At 28.7% G+C, this 24,031-nt stretch overlaps 2 protein-coding genes across 4 annotated transcripts in view; one reads left to right on the top strand and one right to left on the bottom strand.

Annotated features, from left to right (window-relative positions):
- Positions 1-20,734, top strand: part of LOC135923025 (uncharacterized) — a 62,363-nt gene extending 41,629 nt beyond the window's left edge. For 2 of the 3 annotated variants that reach the window (XM_065457612.1, XM_065457610.1), the window contains one exon: positions 20,383-20,733. In XM_065457612.1, coding sequence (XP_065313684.1) covers positions 20,383-20,594 — 212 coding nt within the window. In that variant the 3' untranslated portion in view covers positions 20,595-20,733. Of the gene's footprint in view, positions 1-20,382 lie in introns of all 3 variants that reach the window. The other variant, XM_065457611.1, reaches the window with a different exon arrangement.
- A 2,201-nt stretch (positions 20,735-22,935) lies between these two features.
- On the bottom strand, positions 22,936-23,848 carry LOC135927710 (uncharacterized). The gene is made up of 2 exons (XM_065463884.1): positions 23,672-23,848; positions 22,936-23,181 (listed from the first exon to the last, which is right to left on the bottom strand). The coding sequence occupies exons 1-2, from the start codon at positions 23,846-23,848 to the stop codon at positions 22,936-22,938; spliced, it is 423 nt and encodes a 140-aa protein (XP_065319956.1).
- Between the last annotated feature and the right edge of the window lie 183 nt (positions 23,849-24,031).

Here is a 24,031-nt window from a genome sequence, read left to right as displayed (position 1 = left end):
TGGGCAAAAAAATTCAAAAATATTTTAAATAACGAACTGAAATTTTAATTTAACATGTTTACAATATATATATTTACAAGTTTGCTTTAAAAATTTTCAAAAAGGTTCACAAATAATGATTATGACAATTGACACTTTTTTATGGTCATCTTCACTGAAATTTTAATATAACATGTTTATTATATATATTTTTACTTATTTTCTTTGAAAAAATTCAAAAAAGTTCCAAATAACGATTATAACAATTCTCACTTTTCTATGGTACATCTTCACTGAAATTTTAATTAACATTTTTACAATATATATTTTTACCGATTTACTTCAAAAAAAGTTAAAAAATAACGTTAATGACCATTGTCACTAGAGATCTGCGAAGTTAGGCCTAGCCCGAACGGGCTTCGGGTAGGGTTCGAGCCTAATTTTATTTAAAATAATCGGGTTCGGACCGGGCCTAATATTTTTAAAAAAATTCGGACCGGGTCGGGTCGAACCTTGAATATATTTTTAAATATATCTAAATTTATCAATTTTATATTGAATTTTTTATGTAAGATAAAAATATTTGATTTTATTTATTGAAACTAATATACATATAACATATGTCTTTTATTTTGAGTAATTATAAAGATTAATTTCTATATTTAAATAAATTCGGGCCGGGCTGGGTCGGTAAATTTTTTTAAAAAAAATTTCGGGTTCGGGCCGGGCCGGCAAAACTTTTTAAAAAATTTCGGGCCGGGCTTGAAAAATTAGGCCCGATGTAGATCACTTATTGTCACTCTTCTATGGTACATCTTCACTAAATTTATTTTAACATCTTTACAATATATATTTTTACTTATTTACTTTAAAAAAATTGAAAAAAGTTAAAAAATAACGATTATGACAATTTTCACATATCTATGGTACAACTTCACTGAATTTTTACTTAAACGTATTTACAATCTATATTTTTACCTATATGCGTCAAAAAATTTCAAAAAACTTTAGAAATAACGATTATGACAATTGTCACTTATCTAGGGTACATCTTCACTGAAATTTTAATTTAACATATTTACAATTTATGTTTTTACCCATTAGCGTCAAAAATAAACTAATATGTTTAAAAATACAAATTATGATAAATGTCATTTTTAGAAAGGAACATCATCATTGAATTTATAATTTAACATCTTTATAATATAAATTATATTTTTATCCTTTTCTGTCAAAGATTTCATAAATGTTAAAAAATAACATGACAATTATCACAAAGACGATCATGTAAAATAACTTATAAAAGTTTAATATAAATATTTAAAAATAAATTATTTTAATAGTTCTTATATACTAAAAAAATAGATAATTTTACAAAAATGATAAAAATAAACCTATAAATAAAAGATTTCAACTAAAAAATTGTTTATTTAAATAAAATTTACAAAAAATTAATAAAAAAAGTTTATTAACAAAAAAGAAAAAATCATTTAAAATTCAAATCAAATCAAATTTTGCTTAAAATTTGGGCGTGAAAATCACTAATTAATTGTAACAAAAATGATATTACTTAACTTGCATTGCAGCTTATCATTTTTTTATTAAAAGATATCAAATAAATATTCATTTTCATAATATATTAATAAAATAAAAAATATTAAATTATATCATTTCTTTAAAAAAATATAATAAATATTTAAATATAAATAAAATAAATTATTTTACTAAAAATAAATAAATAATAATTAATGCTTGTAATTTCTATTCACGACTTACTCTAGTTGGAAGTCTAAATTAAAAAAATAATTGTATTGTTAATTAATAATAAAAACTAATTTGAAATCACGATATGAGTCGACTTGAGTTCATAGCTCAAGTCAGTTTGGGTCTATTTTTTCGACGCAAATCTTAGACGTTTTCGACCAAATCAACTCGACTCAGTCGTTTAACAACACTAATGAAATTTTTAAGACTGAATCATTTATTTGTTATTAGATTATTTTAAAAAATAGATTTATTTTTGGAAATAGAAACGGGGTAAAAATTTTTTAAAATATATGAATTATTTTTAAAATAAAAAACAAAAACTTACTGGTGCCATCTAGGCGCTATAATCATAATTTAAGATAATAAATATAATATAAATAATACGATTTAAATTGAAATAATTTAAAGAACCAAAAAATCTTGCTATTGTTATAAATTTTAAATAACAATGGAAAAGAGTGACAAGGGAGGGATTGGTCATATATTTTCTAAAATAATTTAAAAAATGTACAAATAAACCCGGAAAAAAATTCCCATTCAAATAAAGGAAAATCGTTAATTTTTAAAAAAATTTTCTTGTCAAATTTTCTTAAATTTTTTTCTCAATTTATATTTTTCTTCCCATTTTTCCTTCATTTTAATCTTTATTTTTCTGATCTTTTCTCAATTTTTTTTTTCTCAATTTTCATTTAAATTTTTTAGAATACCTAGCAATAATTAATTTTGATAAATAAATTTATAAGTGACTGCTCATGGCATATTATATTGTTATGGGTGTAAATTTTATGTCCCCAAAAAATTTTCTGCAATTATATATCAGTACTCCAAAAAAAAACACAAAATTTTACGAAAAAATATTCGAAATAATATGTCTAAATGTCAAGAAAAGGATTTATTTCCTGATCCATTATATATATACATGGATTTCGAAAAGTTTTCTATGAGCGCGGTTAAAACTGTCATTGGTATGATCATTAATATGTTAAATTATTTTATTTTTTTTTTCAATTATGGGTCACATAATTAGAAAATGCTTTACCAATTGTGTCAAAGTACCCATAGAAAAATACAAAAGCTAGGTCTGGAAAGCCAATACAGAATCGATGAAGCCCTAAGCTTCTTTTGTGGCATGATGGACGGCTTAGCATTTGTTCCTTTATGTGATATGGGCAATGCTATGGCATTCCTGAGATCGGTTACTCCGACCAATGGTAAAGAAATTCTTGAATATTTCGATAAAAATTACATCAATGGAGTCAAGGAAGGTCACAAGTAGCAATTATCAATCCTAGACACGTCGAATTGGGCCTCGACTTCCTCCAGAAACTTGGAACGTGAATGAGAGCACCCGATTCGATGAAGAACCCACAAATAATCAATGTGAAGATTGGAATCATCTCTGGTTGGGAATAAACGCCCATCAATCTGGATATTGATTAAAAAAAATGAAATGCGAGGTGGCTGCCGATGAAACGAAACTTGAACGATGGCGTGTAGGTAGTTGGGCACCAAAACAAAATCGCAGAGTTATAATACCCAGATTCGGTTAAAGAAACGAGGAATACCGTGATGGGGTGCAAAGCCTTCCAGATTAGATTTTATGAGAGCGATTTTCACCTTTATTTGATGTCAACCGATATAATTATTATTCTAAATTATTAAATTTGTATATACATAATGATTTTTCAATTAAATAAACAGATCTTATTGCAAATTTTGTCAAATTTAGTCTATTTAATATAGTAATTAAGGATGGATATTGTATTTATTATTGCAAATAATTTTTAATAAAATTAGTAATACATGGCTTATTTTACTTGAGTATTTTTTTGTGCCACTACCAATTTGAACATCAGCATTTTTTATGGAGGGTATATGAGTAATCTTTAAGTAATGAATTGGGGCCTAAAAGAATTGATTATTAAATTATATTTGATTTTTTTCTAAAATACTAATTTAATCCAAATAAAAATATACCGCTATTATTAGGTCTTAAGTAAATTCGAAAAAAAAATCGCAGTTTTTTTCCGTGGGTTTTTTCCGGGATTCGATATTTTATTATATGATATTAAAAATAATATTGACATTATAGGGGAAATGTACCATGAATGGCTATGTTTTTGCTTTTTTGAAAAAGATTATTAAAAGAGGAAAAGATTTGTTTTGACTTTTAAAGAAAACGTGGTACGTCTGATGAATTGCGAGAAAATTTTTTTTTGAGCGAGAATTATGAAAATCGATTTTGTGAAAAAAGGTTTAGCCCCCCCCCCCCCCCCCCCTCACCATTTATTCTTAAATACTTTATATAAATAATTACAAATTCAGTATCGTTTTGTATTATTTTTCAAAGAAAATACATGTTCGCATTTTTTAGGCGTAGGAATTAAGTGTTTGAACCCCGTGTCATTTCCCGAGGCTCGTGATCAGAGCTGGTTTAGTCAATTTTTAGACCCAAACGGGTCTGGGGGTTACTCAAATAACCCATTAACAAAACTTAATCTTTTTTTTATTTAAATAGTTTTCAAATCAAGAAATTTATTTATACATGTAGATTTACAAATCAATCTCCTTACTTTCAAATTTAAATGGTTATGTAATTAAAAAGTGTGCTCTCCTCCTCGCCTAATAAGATAAACGGGCGAAAGCTAAAAGTCAGCTCGTTTTAACAAAAAAGTTCAAAAATAACGATTATGACAATTCTCACTTTTCTGTGGTATCTTCACTAAAATTTTAATTTAACATGTTTACAATATATATTTACCAGTTTGCTTTAAAAAAATTCCAAAAAGTTGAAAAATAATATTATAACAATTGTCACTTTTCTATGGTACATCTCACTGAAATTTTAACTTAACATGTTTACAATAAATATTTTTACCTATTTGCTTTGAAAAATTCAAAAAAGTTTTAAAATAACGATTATGACATTGTCACTTTCCTGTGGTATCTTCACTAAAATTTTAATTTATCATGGTTACAATATATATTTTTACCTATTTTCTTTGAAAAAATTCAAAAAAGTTCACAAATAACGATTATGACCATTGTCACTTTTTCTATGGTATACCATCACTGAAATTTTAACATCTTCAATAAATATATTTACCTATTTGTTTTAAAAAAATTCAAAAAGGTTAAAAGATAACAAATATGACAATTGTCACTTTTCTATGGTACATCTTCACTGAAATTTTAACTTAACATGTTTACAATAAATATTTTTACTTATTTTTGAAAAAATTCAAAAAATTTCAAAAATAATGATTATGACATATGTCACTTTTCTGTGGTATCTTCATAATATTTTAATTTAACATGGTTACAATATATATTTTTACCTATTTTCTTTGAAAAAATTCAAAAAAGTTCACAAATAACGATTATGACAATTATCACTTTTCTATGGTACATCTTCACTGAAATTTTATTTAAACATCTTTACAATATATATTTTTACCAATTTATTTTAAAAAAATTCAAAAAGGTTAAAAGATAACAATTATGACAATTGTCACATGGTACATCTTCAATGAAATTTTATTTTAACATCTTTACAATATATATATTTACTTATTTTCTTTGAAAAAATTCAAAAAGGTTAAAAGATAACAATTATGACAATTGTCACTTTTCTATGGTACATCTTCACTGAAATTTTAACTTAACATGTTTGCAATATATATTTTTACCTATTTTCTTTGAAAAAATTAAAAAAAGTTCACAAATAACGATTATGACAATTGTCACTTTTCTATGGTACATCTTCACTGAAATTTTATTTTAACATCTTTACAATATGTAATTTTACCTATTTGTTTTAAAAAAGTTAAAAGATAACAATTGTGACAATTGTCACTTTTCTATGGTACATCTTCACTGAAATTATATTTTAACATCTTTACATATATATTTTTCCTTATTTGTTTTAAAAAAGTTAAAAAATAACAATTATGACAATTGTCACTTTTCTATGGTACATCTTCACTGAAATTTTATTTTAACATCTTTACAATATATATTTTTACCTATTTTCTTTGAAAAAATTCAAAAAGGTTAAAAGATAACAAGTATGACAATTGTCACTTTTCTATGGTACATATTCACTGAAATTTTAACTTAACATGTTTACAATATATATTCTTACCTATTTTCTTTGAAAAAATTCAAAAAAGTTCACAAACGATTATGATAATTGTCACTTTTCTAAGGTACATCTTCACTATAACTTTAATATAACATGTTTCGATATATATTTTTACCTATTTGCTTTGAAAAAAATCAAAAAAAGATTAAAAATAGCGATTATGACAATTGTCACTTTTCTATCGTACATCTTCACTGAAATTTTAATTTAACTATCATTGAATTTAACATGTTTACTGTTAAATTTCGATGTTTTTGGTATGAATAGAAAGATAAACATTAATGTCTTAAATATAAATTAATACTTTAGTAATCCAATTTTAATAATCCAAACTATGTAGTTCCAAATTTATTAAATAAGAAAAAAAATAAATAATTATCGATTCAAATTCGGGGTTTATATATGTTAACAGATTAAATATTCACAAAAAATTTTATATGAAAAATTAAAATTAACAATAATATTCTCAGTACATTCAAGTTCGTTAACAATAATTTTAATATTCGTCTCACATTTTAATATTCAAATCATAAAATAAAAAATACTTTTTATTCAAAAAACTTCATAACTTTACCTTTTCACTTATTCTACCACTCGTAAACTGCTACCTTGTCCTCCCATCGGTTCCTCCTCCTGTACTGCTAATATGTTATTGTCTACGCTAATCGTGGGACACCTCCGTAAAATATGATCTCCCCCACAATACTAACACGACATTCTTCTTGGGAGATGAAAGACCTACGCCAAATGGCGTATTAGCAAGAAATAAAAGTTTTATTTTTTCTTATTTATACGCATTTTCCGAATCGATAAAAAAGTTACGAAAATTTAACGAATTATTTAAAATTTGTATTTATAATAAAATGGATGTATAAATAATATCTTGAACGAAATTTAGTTAATTATAAAGCAATATGAAAATTTAAAATACGTAAATCTTTATATATCAGATTTTAGAATGTCACCAAAAAGTACTACCATAGTATTACCTTACTTATTTCCCAATATTTAGTTGACTCAAAAATAGTTCATACCAAAGGTAAATTGTTGATATAGACAAATTTATAAACCTTTTTAATAGATTTAAAAACTCTTCTTTTAAATATAAAAGAAGGAGATATATTTTTATCCTATAAAGATTTACAAGATGCTATAAAGCAATATGAAAATTTAAATTACACAAACCTTTATATATCAGATTCAAAAATTTTAAAATCACCTCATTTTGAAAAATTTAGATATAAAAGCACAAAATTTCTTTGTATATTTGGTGGAAAGTACAATACAAAATCCACAGGTCTACGCAATTACATGTCTATAAAACAAGGATGTCAATTCCATTTGCAAATTACATTCATGAAAAACAAATTATTTGTCAAGGATATATCCTTCTTTCATATTTAAAAGAAGAGTTTTTAAATCTATTAAATAAATTTATAAATTTGTCTATATCAACAATTTACCTTTGGTATGAACTATTTTTGAGTCAACTAAATATTGGGAAATAAGTAAGGTATTACTATGGTAGTACTTTTTGGTGACATTCTAAAATCTGATATATAAAGATTTATGCAATTTAAATTTTCATATTGCTTTATAGCATCTTGTAAATCTTTACAGGATAAAAATATATCTCCTTCTTTCATATTTAAAAGAAAAGTTTTTGAATCTATTGAAAAGGTTTATAAATTTGTCTATATCAACAATTTACCTTTGGTATGAACTATTTTTAAGTCAACTAAATATTGGGAAATAAGTAAGGTACTATGGTAGTACTTTTTGGTGACATTCTAAAATCTGATATATAAAGATTTATGTATTTTAAATTTTCATATTGCTTTATAGTTTACTAAATTTCGTTCACGATATTATTTATACATCCATTTTATTATAAATACAAATTTTAAATAATTCGTTAAATTTTCGTAACTTTTTTATCGATTCGGAAAATGCGTATAAATAAGAAAAAATATAACTTTTATTTCTTGCTAATACGCCATTTGACGTAAGTCTATCATCTCCCATTCTTCTTCGTGTTCCCCAATCCAGTTCTCTTCTTCGATTGTATGACCAACCTGCGGGTCTGTCTACCGTCATATCTCCATACCTGGTCTGCGCCTTTTCTCTGGCTGTGTCTACCCATCTTCTAAATTCTGACGATCCATCAACCATTCCTATTTCTATCTTAATAATAAAGTTGCCCGCTTGAACATAAGAAGTTATCTGTAACGAAATTAAGCTAAATATATACTATATATTATCATTTATTTATCTCATATAATTCACCTACTTCCTAATTCTAAATACTCATAATTATTCTCGTACTAACTTATACCTCTCTCATTCTCTCTTACCTTATGTCAGATGTAATATCAAATTGTTCATCCCTTCAGCCGACCTATTCCACTAATTGTGTACATCATACGTCAACATTATGATTATCATAACTCTCACAGACTTGTTACAAAAACTAATCAGTCAATTCTATCATTATTCCCAACATCATGATTCTCATAACTCTCGCAGACTTGTTAAGAAAAACTAATCAATTATGTCTAACATCATTCCCAACAACTCTCGCAGACTTGTTAAAAAAATAAATCAAATATGTCTATCATCATTCCCAACTAATGATTCTCATAACTCTCATAAACTTGTTAAAAAACAAATCAATTATGTCTATCAGCATTCCCAACATCATGATTCTTATAACTCTCGCAGACTTGTTAAAAAACAAATCAATTATGTCTATCAGAATTCCCAAACCAAAGCAATTTAATCGATTCACACCGTCTAATATTCCTAACCTATACACCTAAGTCTTAATTGTTTAATATGCCTCGAAACTAGTCCTACTCTTCCTTCAATTTCTACCTCAACTTTATATCTTCCTATATTCTTCTTCACTATACCTTTCCCCCATTTAACTGGGCCATCAAAAAGTAGTATCCATACTAGGCTTCCGATTTTAAATCTATCATTAATTATAACTTCTTTCTGTTCTATTCTTTCTTTCAGAAAATCTAATACAGTTCTAGTTTTTCTACCTAGAAATATCTCTGCTGGTGAGTATCCTTTGCTTCTCTTGGTATTGCTGTACGCTAATAGTAATAACCACCATTTTCCTTCTCCATATTTTTCCTTTTTTAAACAACTCTTAACTATAGCTACCATTCTCTCCGCTTGTCCATTACTTCTTGGGTAATGGTGGTGCTAATAAATGCTCAATCTTCCATCTATCACAAAATTTGTCAAATGCTCTGCCTATAAATGCTGTACCACCATCTGATACTAAGGTCTTCATTAATCCATATTTACTTACGAAGTCTTTTACCTTATTCAATGCTACTTTCGTCGACAGACCAGATATCTGTTGACAATCTATCCATTTTGAACCTACCATTATAAAATACTTCTTCCTTTCATTTTCTAAAATATTTACGTGTATTCTTTCACATGGTACATCTGTCTCTGGCCATTTGTCTCCCCTAACTTTTGCAGGTACATTCTCACACTTATTACATGTTTCACAACTCTTAGCTAATTCTTCAATTTCATTATTCATTCTGGGCCACCAAATGTATTCCCTTGCCTTATTCTTCATTCTTTCTATGCCCTGATGTCCTGTATGTACGGCTGCTAACATGTATTTCCTTAACCTACTTGGTATCACTAAACGATATCCTCTCATTAAACAATTGTCTTCTATATTCAATTCACTTCTACTGTTTTTAAAGGCCTGGTCTCTACCTTCCCATTCTTTATCTCCCTTCAAACAGGCTCTAATTCTCATTAATTCTTCATCTTGCTGGGAAATCTTGTCTACTAGTTATGAAGTAATCGGCCTTTTTCTTGTGTCTACCTTTAAAGCTCTTATCACATTACTATTTAGTTCATCTTCTTCACTATATTCTTAACTATTTATTATTGGCTCTATATCCTTGTCTTCCATGTCCTTATCACACAATCTCGATAATATATCTGGTAAACAATTTTGTTTACCCGCTCTGAATCTTATTTCGAAATCAAAATTCCCTAACAACATAAGCCATTTCTGTAACCTTGGTGACATCATCAACTCCTTATTATCTCTTTTAAAAAGCCCTACCAGCGGTTTGTGATCCGTATATAACAAAAATCTTCGGCCTAACAAATACTCTCTACATTTGGTTAAAACTTGACTGCTAAGACTTCCCTTTCTATAGTTGGATAATTTCTTTCAGCCTTATTAAACTGTCTTGACACAAATAAAATCGGCCTTTCTACATTATCAATTATTTGTAATAAAGCTCCTCCTATACCTTCAGTATATGCGTCCACTGCTAAAACAATATCGAATTCCTCATTAAAGTAATTCAAAATAGGTTTCTCTACCAACTTTATTTTCAATTTTTCAATACTTTCTTCCTGTGCTGCTCTCCACTCAAACCTTTTATTTTTCTTTAATAGACTATATAATGGTGTAGCAATTTCAGCAAAATCTTGAATAAAACGATGGTATTAATTTGTAGCTCCTAAAACGACTGTAATTCAGACTTATTATTTGGCGCTCTCATGGTTACTATCTTGTCTATATTCTTGGCAATCGGAGTAATTACGTTTCCTTTTATAAAATGTCCTAAGTACTTTATTTCTCTTACTCCGAAAACGCTTTTCTTCATATTAGCTTTTAAACCATTCTCTAATATTATATCTAACATCTTAACTGTTCTAGAATTATGTTCTTCTTCGATTCTACCTGACATTAAAACATCATCTAAATAATATATAATTCCTTTCAATCCTTGAAATAAAGAAGTCATGGTTCTCTGAAATATCGCAGCCGAAACAACCGAATGGTAAACGACAAAATGCAAATAATCCTCTATGCGTCGTAATTGTCAAGATCTTACTCGTGTTCTCGTTAACTTTAATCTGTAAATAAACGTTAGAAAAATCAATCTTCGAAAAAATTGTTGCTCCTTCTAGATTTGCCAATAATTGCTCTATCCTCGGTAATGGATAACTAACTGTGCTAATCCATGGATTTAACGAAACTCTATAATCTATGCATAATCTTAAACTATTATCTGCTTTTCTAATGGGGACTAACGGTGTCGCCCAATCGCTATGCACTATATGTCTTATTATGCCTTCTTTTAATCATTTATTTAATTTATCGACTTCTTTTAACCAAAAGGCAATCTCCTTACTCCACAAAATTTAGGCTGGTAATTTTCTAATAATTTTATATCTACTTTAACATCTTTTAGCGTGCCTAACTCTTCTTTAAAAACCTCCAAGTATTGATCTACAATCATACTTATTTCATGGCTGTATTTATTTTCGATAATCTCTTCCTGTTCTACTGTCTTCTTAATTATCTGTTTGTTGATTTCAACGGGTGTTACCTCTAAAGACTTTATATCTCTTGAAATCTAATTCTCTTTGTCTCTATATTTAATCAAAAACTCTGGTGTTCGATTTCTAAGTTTATCGAGAACTATCTCTTGTTTATCTTCTATACTAGGTAACTTAAATTTATCGACATCACTCTTTATTATTTCACTATTTACATAATTACATAAAGAGATAGTTTAAAAAAAATTCCACCAATTATTTCTTCCTATAATTTAACCTAATATAAAAGCCAACACCATAACCACCAAAATTATTAACATTATATTTTCTACTAAAAGATTCCTTAAAATCATTTGACTAATGTACATTATAATGAATTTACTAAAACCTTAATAAGAAATAATTTAATAATACGACCGAAATTAATTACATTAAGAAAACTAACTAATATTATTATACATACATAACAAGAATATGACATTAAATACAAAATCTTTTACCTTAAATACCATGGTATAACCAAATTGACTTTTCTTCACACTTTATTTCTTTTAGATATAATTGTATTGTATACTTATTAGACTGAAAATCTGAGGTCCCTGAGTACGTTTACTTCGGACCAGTGTTAAATTTCGATGTTTTTGGTGTGAATAGAAAGATAAATATTAATGTCTTAAATATAAATTAATACTTTAGTAATCCAATTTTAATAATCCAAACTATGTAGTTCCAAATTTATTTAATAAGAAAAAAAATGAATAATTATCGATTCAAATTTTCGGCGTTTATATGTGTTAACAGATTAAATATTCACAAAAAATAATTAATATTCAAAAAAAATTTTATATGCAAAATTAAAATTAACAATAATATTCTCAGTACATTCAAGTTCGTTAACAATAATTTTAATATTCGTCTCACATTTTAATATTCAAATCATAAGATAAGAAATTCTTTTTATTCAAAAAACTTCATAACTTTAACATTTACAATATATATTTTTATTTATTTATTTTAAAAAAGTTCAAAAATTACGATTGATTGTTAATTTTCTATGGTACATCTTCACTGAAATTTAAATTTAACATGGTTACAAAATATTTTTATACTTATTTACTTAAATAACTCAAAAAACTTCAAAACGATTATGAGTATGACAATTGTCACTTTTCTATGATACATCCTAATTTATTTAATTTAACATATATATTTTTAAATAGATCAACTTAGTCCACTAAATTAGTCGTTTTAGTCGACTAAATTAGTTGTTTTAGTCGACTAAATTAGTTGTTTTAGTCGATTAAATTAGTTGTTTTAGTCGACTAAGTTAGTCGTTTTAGTCGATTTCCATGACTACTATTAGTCATAGTCGAAAGAACTCGACTAATTAACAACACTAGTCACAACGAACAAAAAGGAATCCATTTATACTTGAAAATATATTACTTATAAGTTCAAATAATATATTTAAAAATTAGTTATTTTGAATCTTATATATTTTTTTATATATAATTCATAGATGCTTATAATAAAAATAAATTAGGAGATGGTGTTGCTTCAATAAAAAAAATTTTCTAACCGTAATGAACCTTTATAATTAGCTGAACCGAACCGAACCTTTATAAATTTCTTCTCAAGAACCGTAACCAAAACGTAACCATTATAATTTTTTACATACTGAATTACGGCTCGGGTCCCTGCAATGTTCAATGGAATGCCATATTGCATTGAATAATTGTTGCAATAATTCGGATTTTTTATAAATATTTTTTTTAATATTTTTAAAAACAAAAAAGTCTTAACCTCAGGAATCCAAACCGAACCTGAACCGAACCGTTAAACCTCTAAAACCGGTATTTTTTATCAACCTCATCCCTTTTCATTCATTTATATGCCTTAAATTATTTACTTTTTTTAAATCCCTTATTTTGGCCTTTTAATTATATGGTGCCAGCCGCAAAAAAAAGAAGAAAAAGTAATTATATTATTTATTTTTTTCATGGGGATTCGGAAAAAAAAGAAGATCCCGAACTTGAATTTCTACGTTGGGATTCCGAATCTCACATGATTCCATATCCCAATACGACATATATACTAATCATTTGCACTCAAATTATAATCATTCAAAATTTACTTGAAGATTAAACATCTTAATAACTTATTGTTTAAATCTAAAATACTCAATTATGATTATTTTATATATGTATAAATAACAATAATTTTTCCCTTACATTTAGATTAACTAACAAATTTTTTAAAAAATATATACATTTAAATATTAATTTGTTTTTTCTCTATATCTGTTCTTGGGATATTATTTTTAAAGCTTTTCCGTTTCGTCTCAATAGTTTGAATATATATTAAAGGGTCTGACCTTTATACAAAATTTTTTGAATGATTTACCACTTGATGATCATAATAAATATACTTAGTACAATGATTGCAAAGGCTTATGCACATGCTTAAATTTTTATCAATATTCAAAGAATACCCGATAACCTGAGCGCAGATTCTCGTCCCATAATAAATGAAGTTTATCTAAGGAAACAAAAATTACAAAATTGATTTCTTTTTCTAATTTAAAAAAAGGCCAAAATTTTATCAACCTTCTCCTAGGTGATACAATAATAATCAAAACCCTAAAAAACTGGACATAATTTCTCAATAAAGGAAATATTTATTATGCAGCCACTACATAGGTAGGCTTAATTCTAGATCCGAATTTCAAAAGTCTTAAGTTTTTAATAGACGAAGAAAAGGAAAATATATATAAAACAACCTCTAAAATGCGAAATTATATAAAATTAGAGATTAGCATAATTCAATGCCAACTATCATTTATAACTTTTTTATTTATTTATCCTACACACATAAAAAACTCGTATAATATAAATGAAACATTTAGAGAATATCTAGATGATGAAGCATCAAATTCTAAAGATGGCAGTAGATCATCGCTCATAAAACAAATATTTTGAAGTTTTGGAAGCAGGAAAATTCATTTCATTTTTTGAGTGGCTAGTAAAATTTTGTTTGCCCTGGCAATTTCGAATCGCTTGAGGAAAGGCGGACACAATAGAAATAAAAAAACATGGACAATCTTCATTTTCTAAATAAAAATTTTGATTTATGAATTGTAATTATTTTGTGTTATTAATAATAATATGGAATTAGAGAAGAAAAAAAAAATTATGATAGAATAAATTTAAAAAAGCGTAAAATAGCAATAAAATTTTGAGAAATTTAAAAACACCGTGAATTTTCAGCGTGCTCAAAATATTGTCTTTCGCAAACAGGTGGGTCGGGTCAAATTTTTTTTAGTAGTAAGCGTGAAAGGACGTGAATTTTTATATTGACACTGAGCGGTAGGGCCGTGAATAAAAAGATGCCATTAATCTGGGGGATGCTACTGACCCTACCTTGGGCGCACCATAATCGTCGAAATCTTTGGAAGGCGCACTCTCCAGTTATTACGATAGATTTCCTTTCCTCCTCTACGTTGATGCATGGAAAAGTTCAGAAGGTCGTTGAAGGGTTGTCAATTCTCCACTCCGGATACCTGAATCCTCGGACATTAAGGAAACCACATCGAATGAGGATTCGGGTTGGTGGCTGGCAACGGCGGAATCCGGTAGCGGAGACGGCGGGAGATTGCTGCTACTTTTTGTGCCGTCGGAACCTTGATCGCCTTCTGGAGAGAACAGCTGGCACCTCAATTCTCTGAGATATGCATATCGTTTGCCAGCTTGGGAATTGAGCTGTTCTTCACCTCCGGTTCGGCGGTCCCTTCACCGGGATTTGAGCATCTCCGTTGCTCAGGTAACCCTAACAAAGGCTGTTGTGTTATTGGTGGCCCTGAAAAGGGCCTTTGGGTATTGGGGGAGGGGAGGGGTGAGGAAGAAAGAAAGAGGAAGAAGTGTTCGCGAAGAAAGGAGAAATAGATTTGGTTTTGTTATCGCTGGGATCACTTCCTCTTCTTACTACTGGTGGACGTCGCATTCTTGGTAGAGGTTGCACGAGTGGGCCGTCCCTTGTCTCGAAAGGGCTGGTACTTTTATCTCTTCGACATCCATGTACCTCTCCTGGAAAACTGGAATAACAGATCATTAGCTCATGCCGTGGACCAGTTCTAATATCGTGATGATACGCACTCTGTCGATTAGGGCGTCACAGATATTCATATCCACTAACGATCCTTTTGATATGTTTGATTTCATGCCTATCGCGGTCATTGGCTTTGCGTTTGGGCTCTTTTAGGTTCGTGGTAAGTCCTTTACATAGGCGCATGAGCTTTGCCACTTTCTGCTATGGAGTGAAAGCCGTAGTCCTTGATATTATTGCCGGAGCCGCTCTTGAGCTTGAAATGGAACTTCGGCATTCATCTTATATACTAAGATATTACTTAAATGACAAAGTAAGATATTATTCTATAATACATACCTGCATTATATAATTCAAAAATAGCTAATAAAGTTTTAAATTATTTATATTTGTTAAAAATTATAATTTTGTTGATGGCCGGGTACTCGTTATAAAAATATATTACTTAAGTAAAGTAAAAATCAATGTTCTACACCTATATAAAACTATTTTGAAAACAGCTAAAATTTGGAGACATGATAGATATATAAATTTGAATTAGTAATATAAGAGAAAGAGAACACATCAAAACTGAAGCCTATCAATTCAAGAAACCAAAGTTTGTTTAGATATAGCGAGACCAGTGCGCCAAAACCTCAATCGACGGTTGTGGTATTTAAAAAATTTAAATCGGTACGAATTAATTGCCGCCAAAATTGGCGTCGATAGCTATGTATTTTAAAAAATGAATTTAATTTATAATTCATTATATTACATTTTTTTATAATTTATTTGAAATCATTTCCTGCCAAACCCCTATATAAATTTATATATTTCTCATTCACTGAAATAGACTAAGGAAATTGCCTTTTTACTCAGGTAAGATTCATGCATTACATCAATATCTATTTATTAAATCAAATTTTTATATAAGTTTGGAATGCAATCAAAAATATAAAGTTAGAAATATTAACATATTGGAAATCAAATTTAGTTAAATTATAATTGTCGTTTAGATATTATTTTTTCGAGGTTGGTGCGGCATAAAGAGGTTTTTTTAACATTGAATATTAATCCATCGATGGATAAGATTATTTCGTTAGGTTTACTGGTGAAGGTTTACAATGTACTTTCCTAGCTAAATCAAGTCTGGGAAGTCCAGTCACTTTTTTTTTGCAAAAAGGTTAGTACATCCTGTTCTTCCTAGTAAAATGTAACATTTTTGCTCTAGATTGCGCTATTATAATCGTTGCTAGAAAGTAATTGTTTACGAGATATTTTAGTTGTATATGAATTGGATATTTGTCCATCATCTTCAATTTGAGTCTTACTCTCTGCATCTCTGTGAAACTCTTTTAGTTAAATTTCTAAGATATTTTTTTGCTTTTGTTTTAGACAAATGATTACTATCAGATTCATTGATTTGTCTATTTTTTTTATTTCACTACGAAAAATAAACTTAAATTAATTATTGACCCTTTTGGAAGGAAAGAAATTCTACAATCTAGATATAGCATTACATTACAAAAATCCATCCAATAATTTTTATATCTTTTCCTACAAATTTTACCTCACACCAAAATTTGTATATCAAAACCAAAAAATATATCAAAAAAAACAGTAAACCAATATGTATAAAATCATATGTAGATGATAAAGATTGAATATTTAAAGCACTATAAAAGCACTATATAAAAAAGATTGAATGGTTGAAAAAACTAAAAATATTGAAATAATTTTTAAGTGGGTTAAAATAATCATCTAATGTTGTTTGTTAGACATTCATAAAAATGGGTTAATACGAGTGATACACATCAAAAACTATATGACTAATTTATTTAGATCATTCAGATAAGACTTTTTGTTGATTACTAAATATAAATATCATTATATACTATGTTGGATAGATGTCCTTGCACTCGGTCTAAGAATTGAAAACGTCATTGGGCTCAAGTGTAAATGGATAGAAATGCCTTCACTCTGAGTATATCTTTTATTCCTCTCTAAGCCATTCCACACAGTTCCCTATCAATCCATATAAAGCAATTTATATTAACCCTGGATTATAATCCAACAATAAAGATTCCATAAATCAATAATTTGCAATTCCTTTATTGACCAATTCCTCGACTATCCCAAACCTCGTTTGATATTCAGAATCTTAAGAGGAGCTAGACTTGTCGTTTCTACCAATTATGCTTAATTCATTGATATATTGTTAGAAAACTTTAATTCCAAGGAAAAATGGTCCGTTTTTCTTTTATTTGGTCGCAAATCTTTCCAAATTTCTGCCGCCAATTGGATTTCCATCAACCATAAATTATGAATTTAATAATTATATACTTCTACACTTCATTTGTAATAAAAACAAAATAATATAAGATATCCATTGGACGCAGTGTCTTACCAGAGGATACCAGACACGCATCCCCAAACTTCTAAGATTATAACAATAAGCGAAACCAGAAACTCGCCAATTTTTATTCCAGAGAAAGTGTCAAAAGTTCAGATCTTTTCAGAAGGATATTGCCCCTGGTTTCACTATAAATCTCTTTTTCTACCATGCCAAACCTGACCATTCAAATTTATTAATTGAATCACCGAAAATAATTTAAAAATTATATTTTTACATTAATTTAAAAAAAAAATTTTTTTTTTTCCGTTTTAAAAAATTATAATATTTTTTATTCCTCAGAAAAAGTTCCCCATTTTTGATCCTAAAAAATTAATTTTGTTATAGAAAATTAAGAAAAAATAAAAAAACACCCAAATAAAATATTTTAAAATTTTGAAAAAATCTGAAAAATAAAAAAATTTCATGGAAAATTTCCTAAATTAAATTGTTGACCTAAATAAACAATAAAAAGTAATTAATGCTAAACTTAATCCACTTTTTAAAATATTATCAATTAACTTTTTATTATATAATGTGTAAAGTTATAGCATTATATTGAACCCAGTTTTGGTGAAAATTAAGCAAAGCAATTATTATAAAATAAACATCCTTAACTTTTTGATACCCCTAACCCAAATTATCTACTAGATACCTAGTTTCTGGGATATTAAGCAAAATATTATAAGATAACATTTAATTAAAAATTTAATAAATATAAGGAGAATAAAATAATAAAAAGTCAAAAATTGATGAAAAAAGGGAAAAAGAATTGTTAAAAATGACAAAAAATAGGGAATCGACAAGGGAAAATAAAGAAATTATTTTTAAAAAGACCAAAAGCGAATTATCAAAAAGAGAATAAAAATGACTTAAAGAGATCGTAAAAAGTTAGAAAAAAATAAGAAGGAAAAATAAAAATTTAAGAAAAATTGACAAGAAAAAAATTTATTATTTTTAAAATATTTTAAAAAATAATAATTTTCCTTTTTGAATGGGTCCTTTTATAATTGACATTTTTACTTTTTTTTATTGGGACTTTTCTTTTTTTCATTAAGAAACTCTTTAACCGAAAATTGTCTAATTCGTAGAGTAGATACAATAACTATGCTTACCCTGAAAATCTCCAACTCCCTGTACTTCTCCAACTCCCTGTACTTTGAGAGAAACGGGAAGATTTTTCTATGGGTGTGTTGATCTTTATAGCTTTAACACCCGGCTCTTTTATTGAACAAATTTCACAAGGTAATACAATAAACATATGCAAAGTGTTACAAACAATCGTGACAATATAATATTAGGAACATCATCTTCACTAATTCTAGTAGCCTAGATTATAAAAAAGGGGGCTCTCGTTCTCTAGTTATCGATATTTATTATTTCATCGTATCTCAAATAGATTGTTTCCCTACTGATGAGAACCCAGTCTAACCGTCCTGGGATGGGGTGATCGGCCTTAGGACTTCTTATTCGGATCCGATAACGATAATAACATTGACATATACGAACTATCATTGACCTTTGAATAGGCAATTCGACATTATTTCAGATACCGTGATAATCTTCGCTACTTTCAGGCCTGGACTCAGACTCAACTACAAGCTACCTGTGATATCGATCCAGTGGCGATCTGGACTAATAATCGAAAATTTACTAACATAACAAAACTAATGATAGAACTATTTATTCCCACGCTATATTACTATTATTAGACATTTTACAATATTGTCATTCGATTTGTACACTTTACTTATACGTTTTAACCTTGTGTGAAATTCATATTCTAAAATTACATCACCTTGTGAAAATTATTAAAAACGCCGGATGATTGAAACCATAAATAAAGGTCAAAGTATGAAAAAGGAGTAGAAAATTTTAATTTTGTAATAATTTTCTTATCCAATATTCCCATATAATTATCTTTGGTCATGACCACATTTCAAAATCTTTTCACATTTTTTTCAGCCCTAAATTATGGCTTATTAAAAATATCTTCAGGCCCGTAGCCAAGAAGTCGAACTTGAGCCGAAAACATTAAAATACCCCAGCCCTATTTGCTGCTAAGCAGTCGGCTGAGAAATTTAATAAAGCTAATCGTGCCTAACCTCGACTTGTATCCCTATTAGTGATCTGCATCTTTTTTAAAAAAAATTTGTCCGACCCGGCCCAATCCTGAATAAAATTCTTTTTATTTGTCATGAAGAGCTCGACTCGAAATAATAATGAAAATTATTTGTTCGCCCGGCCCGGATTTATTTAAATATAGAAAATTTTAATTTTTTTTTATTGTAAAAAAATATTTTGCAAATGAAAAATATTAGCGTCCTGTTTCTTGAAAGAAATTTAAAATATCAATTTATTTGACAAAATGTCTTGGTATCATATTTAAAAATTTAAGTCCGGCCCGAAATTCTTAAAATATTTTTTAGGGCCGAACCAGTCGGAACCGAAATTATTTTTAAAAATACACCCTGTCCGAATCTGGCCGGGCTGTGATTTGCATATCTATAATCCCTATAACTTATAATGTGTTTCAAAAGGCTAATAATCGACATTAACCATGATTATCAATGCATTCCAAATTATTATGTGTAAGTTTCCTTACTTCAAAATTAATTTTCATCATTACCTAAGTATTATCGATTATTTAATTTACTATAATCCAAACATAATGGGAAAGAAACCCTTATGAACTGCACTGTCGTGCCTAAGGATAAAAGGCCAGAACCTCCCGTATTATTTTACGCCATTATAAGAACTTCCATGACTTCCGAACCCTTTAAGAGGCGACACTTGGACGAAAATCAAAATATTCCATTGAATCTTAATGAAGAAGAAACCACATCAGAAGAATTGGAGGAGAGCCAAGATGAAATAATAGAAACCGATTAATGATGTATCTTAACAATATTTAAAAAAATTTCTATTATTATATAATTTTATTTGTTAATATAAAGTATTTATGTATTAGTGTTTAGATATCGATTTAGTATATTTTTCATATTAAATAGTTATTTGAAAAAAATTTAGAGTGTAATATACTTAGACCTGCGTTGATGGAAAAATTATCGGCATGGCGTTTCACTTTAAAGCTATCGGCGAGAGACGGCGCGCCGATTTCACACCGCCGTTTGGATCGGTGTTGCGCCGAATTTCATTACCTTAAAAAACTATTTTCGATTTTCTTACTTAATTTTTTTTTAAATTTTGTGAACACTAAATTTAATCTTTTTTTTGATATAAAGTTTATTTTTCTAATACCAATAATGTGATAGATTAAATTCAATTCATAAAATTATAGTTATCATCTATGGAGATTATTTTAGTTAAATTGGAAGGACATAGTGAGGATCTTCTTGGTTTTAAGGTTAGCTCATCTACAGAAAATACATTCTCATCGAAAGTGATTATAGCTGAAATATACTATTTTTTTGGCTAAAACGGAAAGTCAAGGCAGCTCTATTCACTTTTTCCAACAGGATAAATTATTATCCACTAGTGAAGATAAAAGAGAAAATAATTATGATTCTTGTTCCAAATTCCCCCTTTTATTTTGTGAGTGATCACTATACCCTATGATAAAACTGTCGTTTTGCGGAGGAGAATTAGATGAATTTATTCTATTTTTTGTATGTAATCTGATTCACAATAAACATTTTGTTCACATTCTATTATTTGGTCCATCTACATCTAAGCTAATAGCATAGCACGGTAGCGAAATTGCATAAAAATGAACAAGATTTCCTAGTATAATTGTTCATTATATTCATCTTTTGAAATCTGAAGTCTATAACTGCTGCCAATACCTTCTATAAAATAAAACATTTTATACAAAAAAATTAAATACCTGAATGAAGATCAATGATTGGGAATCTATGAATGATCCAATTTATTGAACATATAGTTTAAGGATAGGTATATCAGTCTTATTAACGATTAGGTAATTGGGTATTTTACTGAAATAAAGCTAAGTTTACGGTGCATTCTTTTTGAGATTATATATTCACGATTTTTTAGAAATATTCTAGGATTTGAGTAAATATTCCAATAAATCCCAATACTAAACAATTTAAAGTCATGTTTCTCCCTTATATTTGACATAATATTGATTGAGGCTTTGTTAGTCCCTCTCACACTTTTGAGGATAATGCTATGCCAACATGGATATTTTTAGTTTTACGCTAATATTTTAATATTTATCATGCATATCATTATCGTAATTATCTAGTTCAAAACACTCTTCTATGAAAGGATCTTCATTATCCAGATCTAATAATCAGATGTAATATCTATTGCATCTAAACATCTTCTGTTCTCTGAATTAAAACATTGATACCTGAATCCAGATAATAACCTATATTTTAACTTCAAGTTCCCATTTTAAATGAGTTTATTTTTATTAGCTATAATTATTATATATTGTGTTTTTTAATATAAGAACTAACGATATTTATGGTGAATTTCATATCAAATCAACCAATGTTTCAACCTGAACCCCCTCAAATTTTTTTAAAACTTTTATAGTATCATAGGCGTAGCCAAAGGGGGGGGGGCAAGTGGAAATTCCCCACCCCCCTTCAGAAATTTATCACTTTTTGTGAATATCATTTTAAGCTAATAAAAAATCCCCTTAGTCTTCCCCCACTCCCTGACCCCCAAAAACGTATGCATATATCTTAAACAATAATTTGAAAGAAAGAATGTAAATCGCCAATCCTCTGAAATAATTCCTTCTGTGACAATTTGATTGGTTAAATTCATTAACCTTTCAATCTCTATGTCATCAGAACTTTTAAACGTTTCTGATATCACCCTCGTTAAACCCGCTTCCTTCTCTCTATTCATCTTTTCCACTGGCCTTTTTATTTCGTCCTTAATTTACACTTCCGGACCTTCTATCATTGCACAACTAACATCATTATCCCATTCATTTTTTTCGTTCAAAAGTCCTTCCTTGTAGATCTTCCAGGTGTTTTTAATAACACTACTATCAATCACCATTTTGCTTCCATGTTTTTCAAACATTTAACACCTATCACATCCTGCCTCTATTTTGCCATCTGCTTTGCCATTCGGACAACATTTCTTTTTTTTGGCGCATTCCATTTCTTTAGCAAACTCCTGTCTTTTTTTTTCTTGCGTCTTCGCCATATTTCTTAGCACTTCTCTTCGCCATCTTGTAAATATTGTTATCACTATTTTCTTTACTATTATACCATTCTTTGAAGTACCTTCATTTCTCATCCATAGCTTTCGCTATCTTCGGATTCCACCACCATGTCCCCTTATGTCTAGGCGGTCCTTTTGTCCATCCACATACTTCCTTAGTTGTCATCACCCAGGTTTTCTTTATGACTTCCCACTTGTCATTTACGATGTTTGTGCCACCTCCACCTCCCTTATCGCCAATGTCATAATGAATTGACGTCCAGCATTCTCCTCCTTCAATTTCCAGACCTTCAGCCTTGGCACAAACTCTCTTTTAGTGATCCTGTTGCCTTTAAAAGTAAGATCTCCTATTAGTCGATGCTGATTAATACATTCCTCTCCCGGTATCACTTTCACATTTTTTACTATACATCTATCACGTCTCCTTAATGACAAATAATCCATCTCATTTTTGGTACTACCCGACATATAAGTCACAAGCTTCTCTGATTCTTTCTTAAGCATTGTTTACAAACAATCATATCCATAACATCTCTAAAATTCTCTCCTTTTCCAGATTTCTCATGCCATAACATAATCCTTCATGTACTCCTTCATAACCCTCACTACTCGCTCCCACATGTCCATTCAGATCACCAGTTAGGATAATCCCCTCTTCATTTGCCGGTCTCTATGTCGCCCCCAATAGACTTTCCCAGAATATATCCTACTCTTCATATATTTTTCTCTTCACTTCTTTCAACGTGAGGAACATATGCTGAGATAATAATTTATAACTTTCTACCCAATTTTTCCGCAACCAATATCCCAACTCCAGCCTTACCATCATTACTTCCTTGCCATAAGAATTTATACTTTTCACTTGTCTTGTCAATCGTTCTTGCGCCATTACCTTTCCATCTGGTCTTTTGTATGCAACACACATCTATATGCCTTCTATGCAATGCATCGACCACTTCTTCCGCTCTTCCCGTCATAATCTCAACATTCCATGTCGCGACCCTTAATCTCCCGTAAACTGATTTCTCCACTTATTAACAGGTCGTTTATGGCCATCATAAGTTTCATTTTCACGAATCGTGGTTTCACCAGGTTTACCATCCTTCTATTTATCGTAGGAGAATGAGGAATTATACGTGGTACTTTGATCTGTACCCCGT

Source organism: Gordionus sp. m RMFG-2023, chromosome 1 (assembly GCF_954871325.1).
Source record: "Gordionus sp. m RMFG-2023 chromosome 1, tfGorSpeb1-WG-v2, whole genome shotgun sequence".
In the NCBI taxonomy this organism is placed as follows: Eukaryota; Metazoa; Nematomorpha; class Gordioida; order Chordodea; family Parachordodidae; genus Gordionus; species Gordionus sp. m RMFG-2023.
This window is presented reverse-complemented; position numbering and strand designations above follow the sequence as displayed.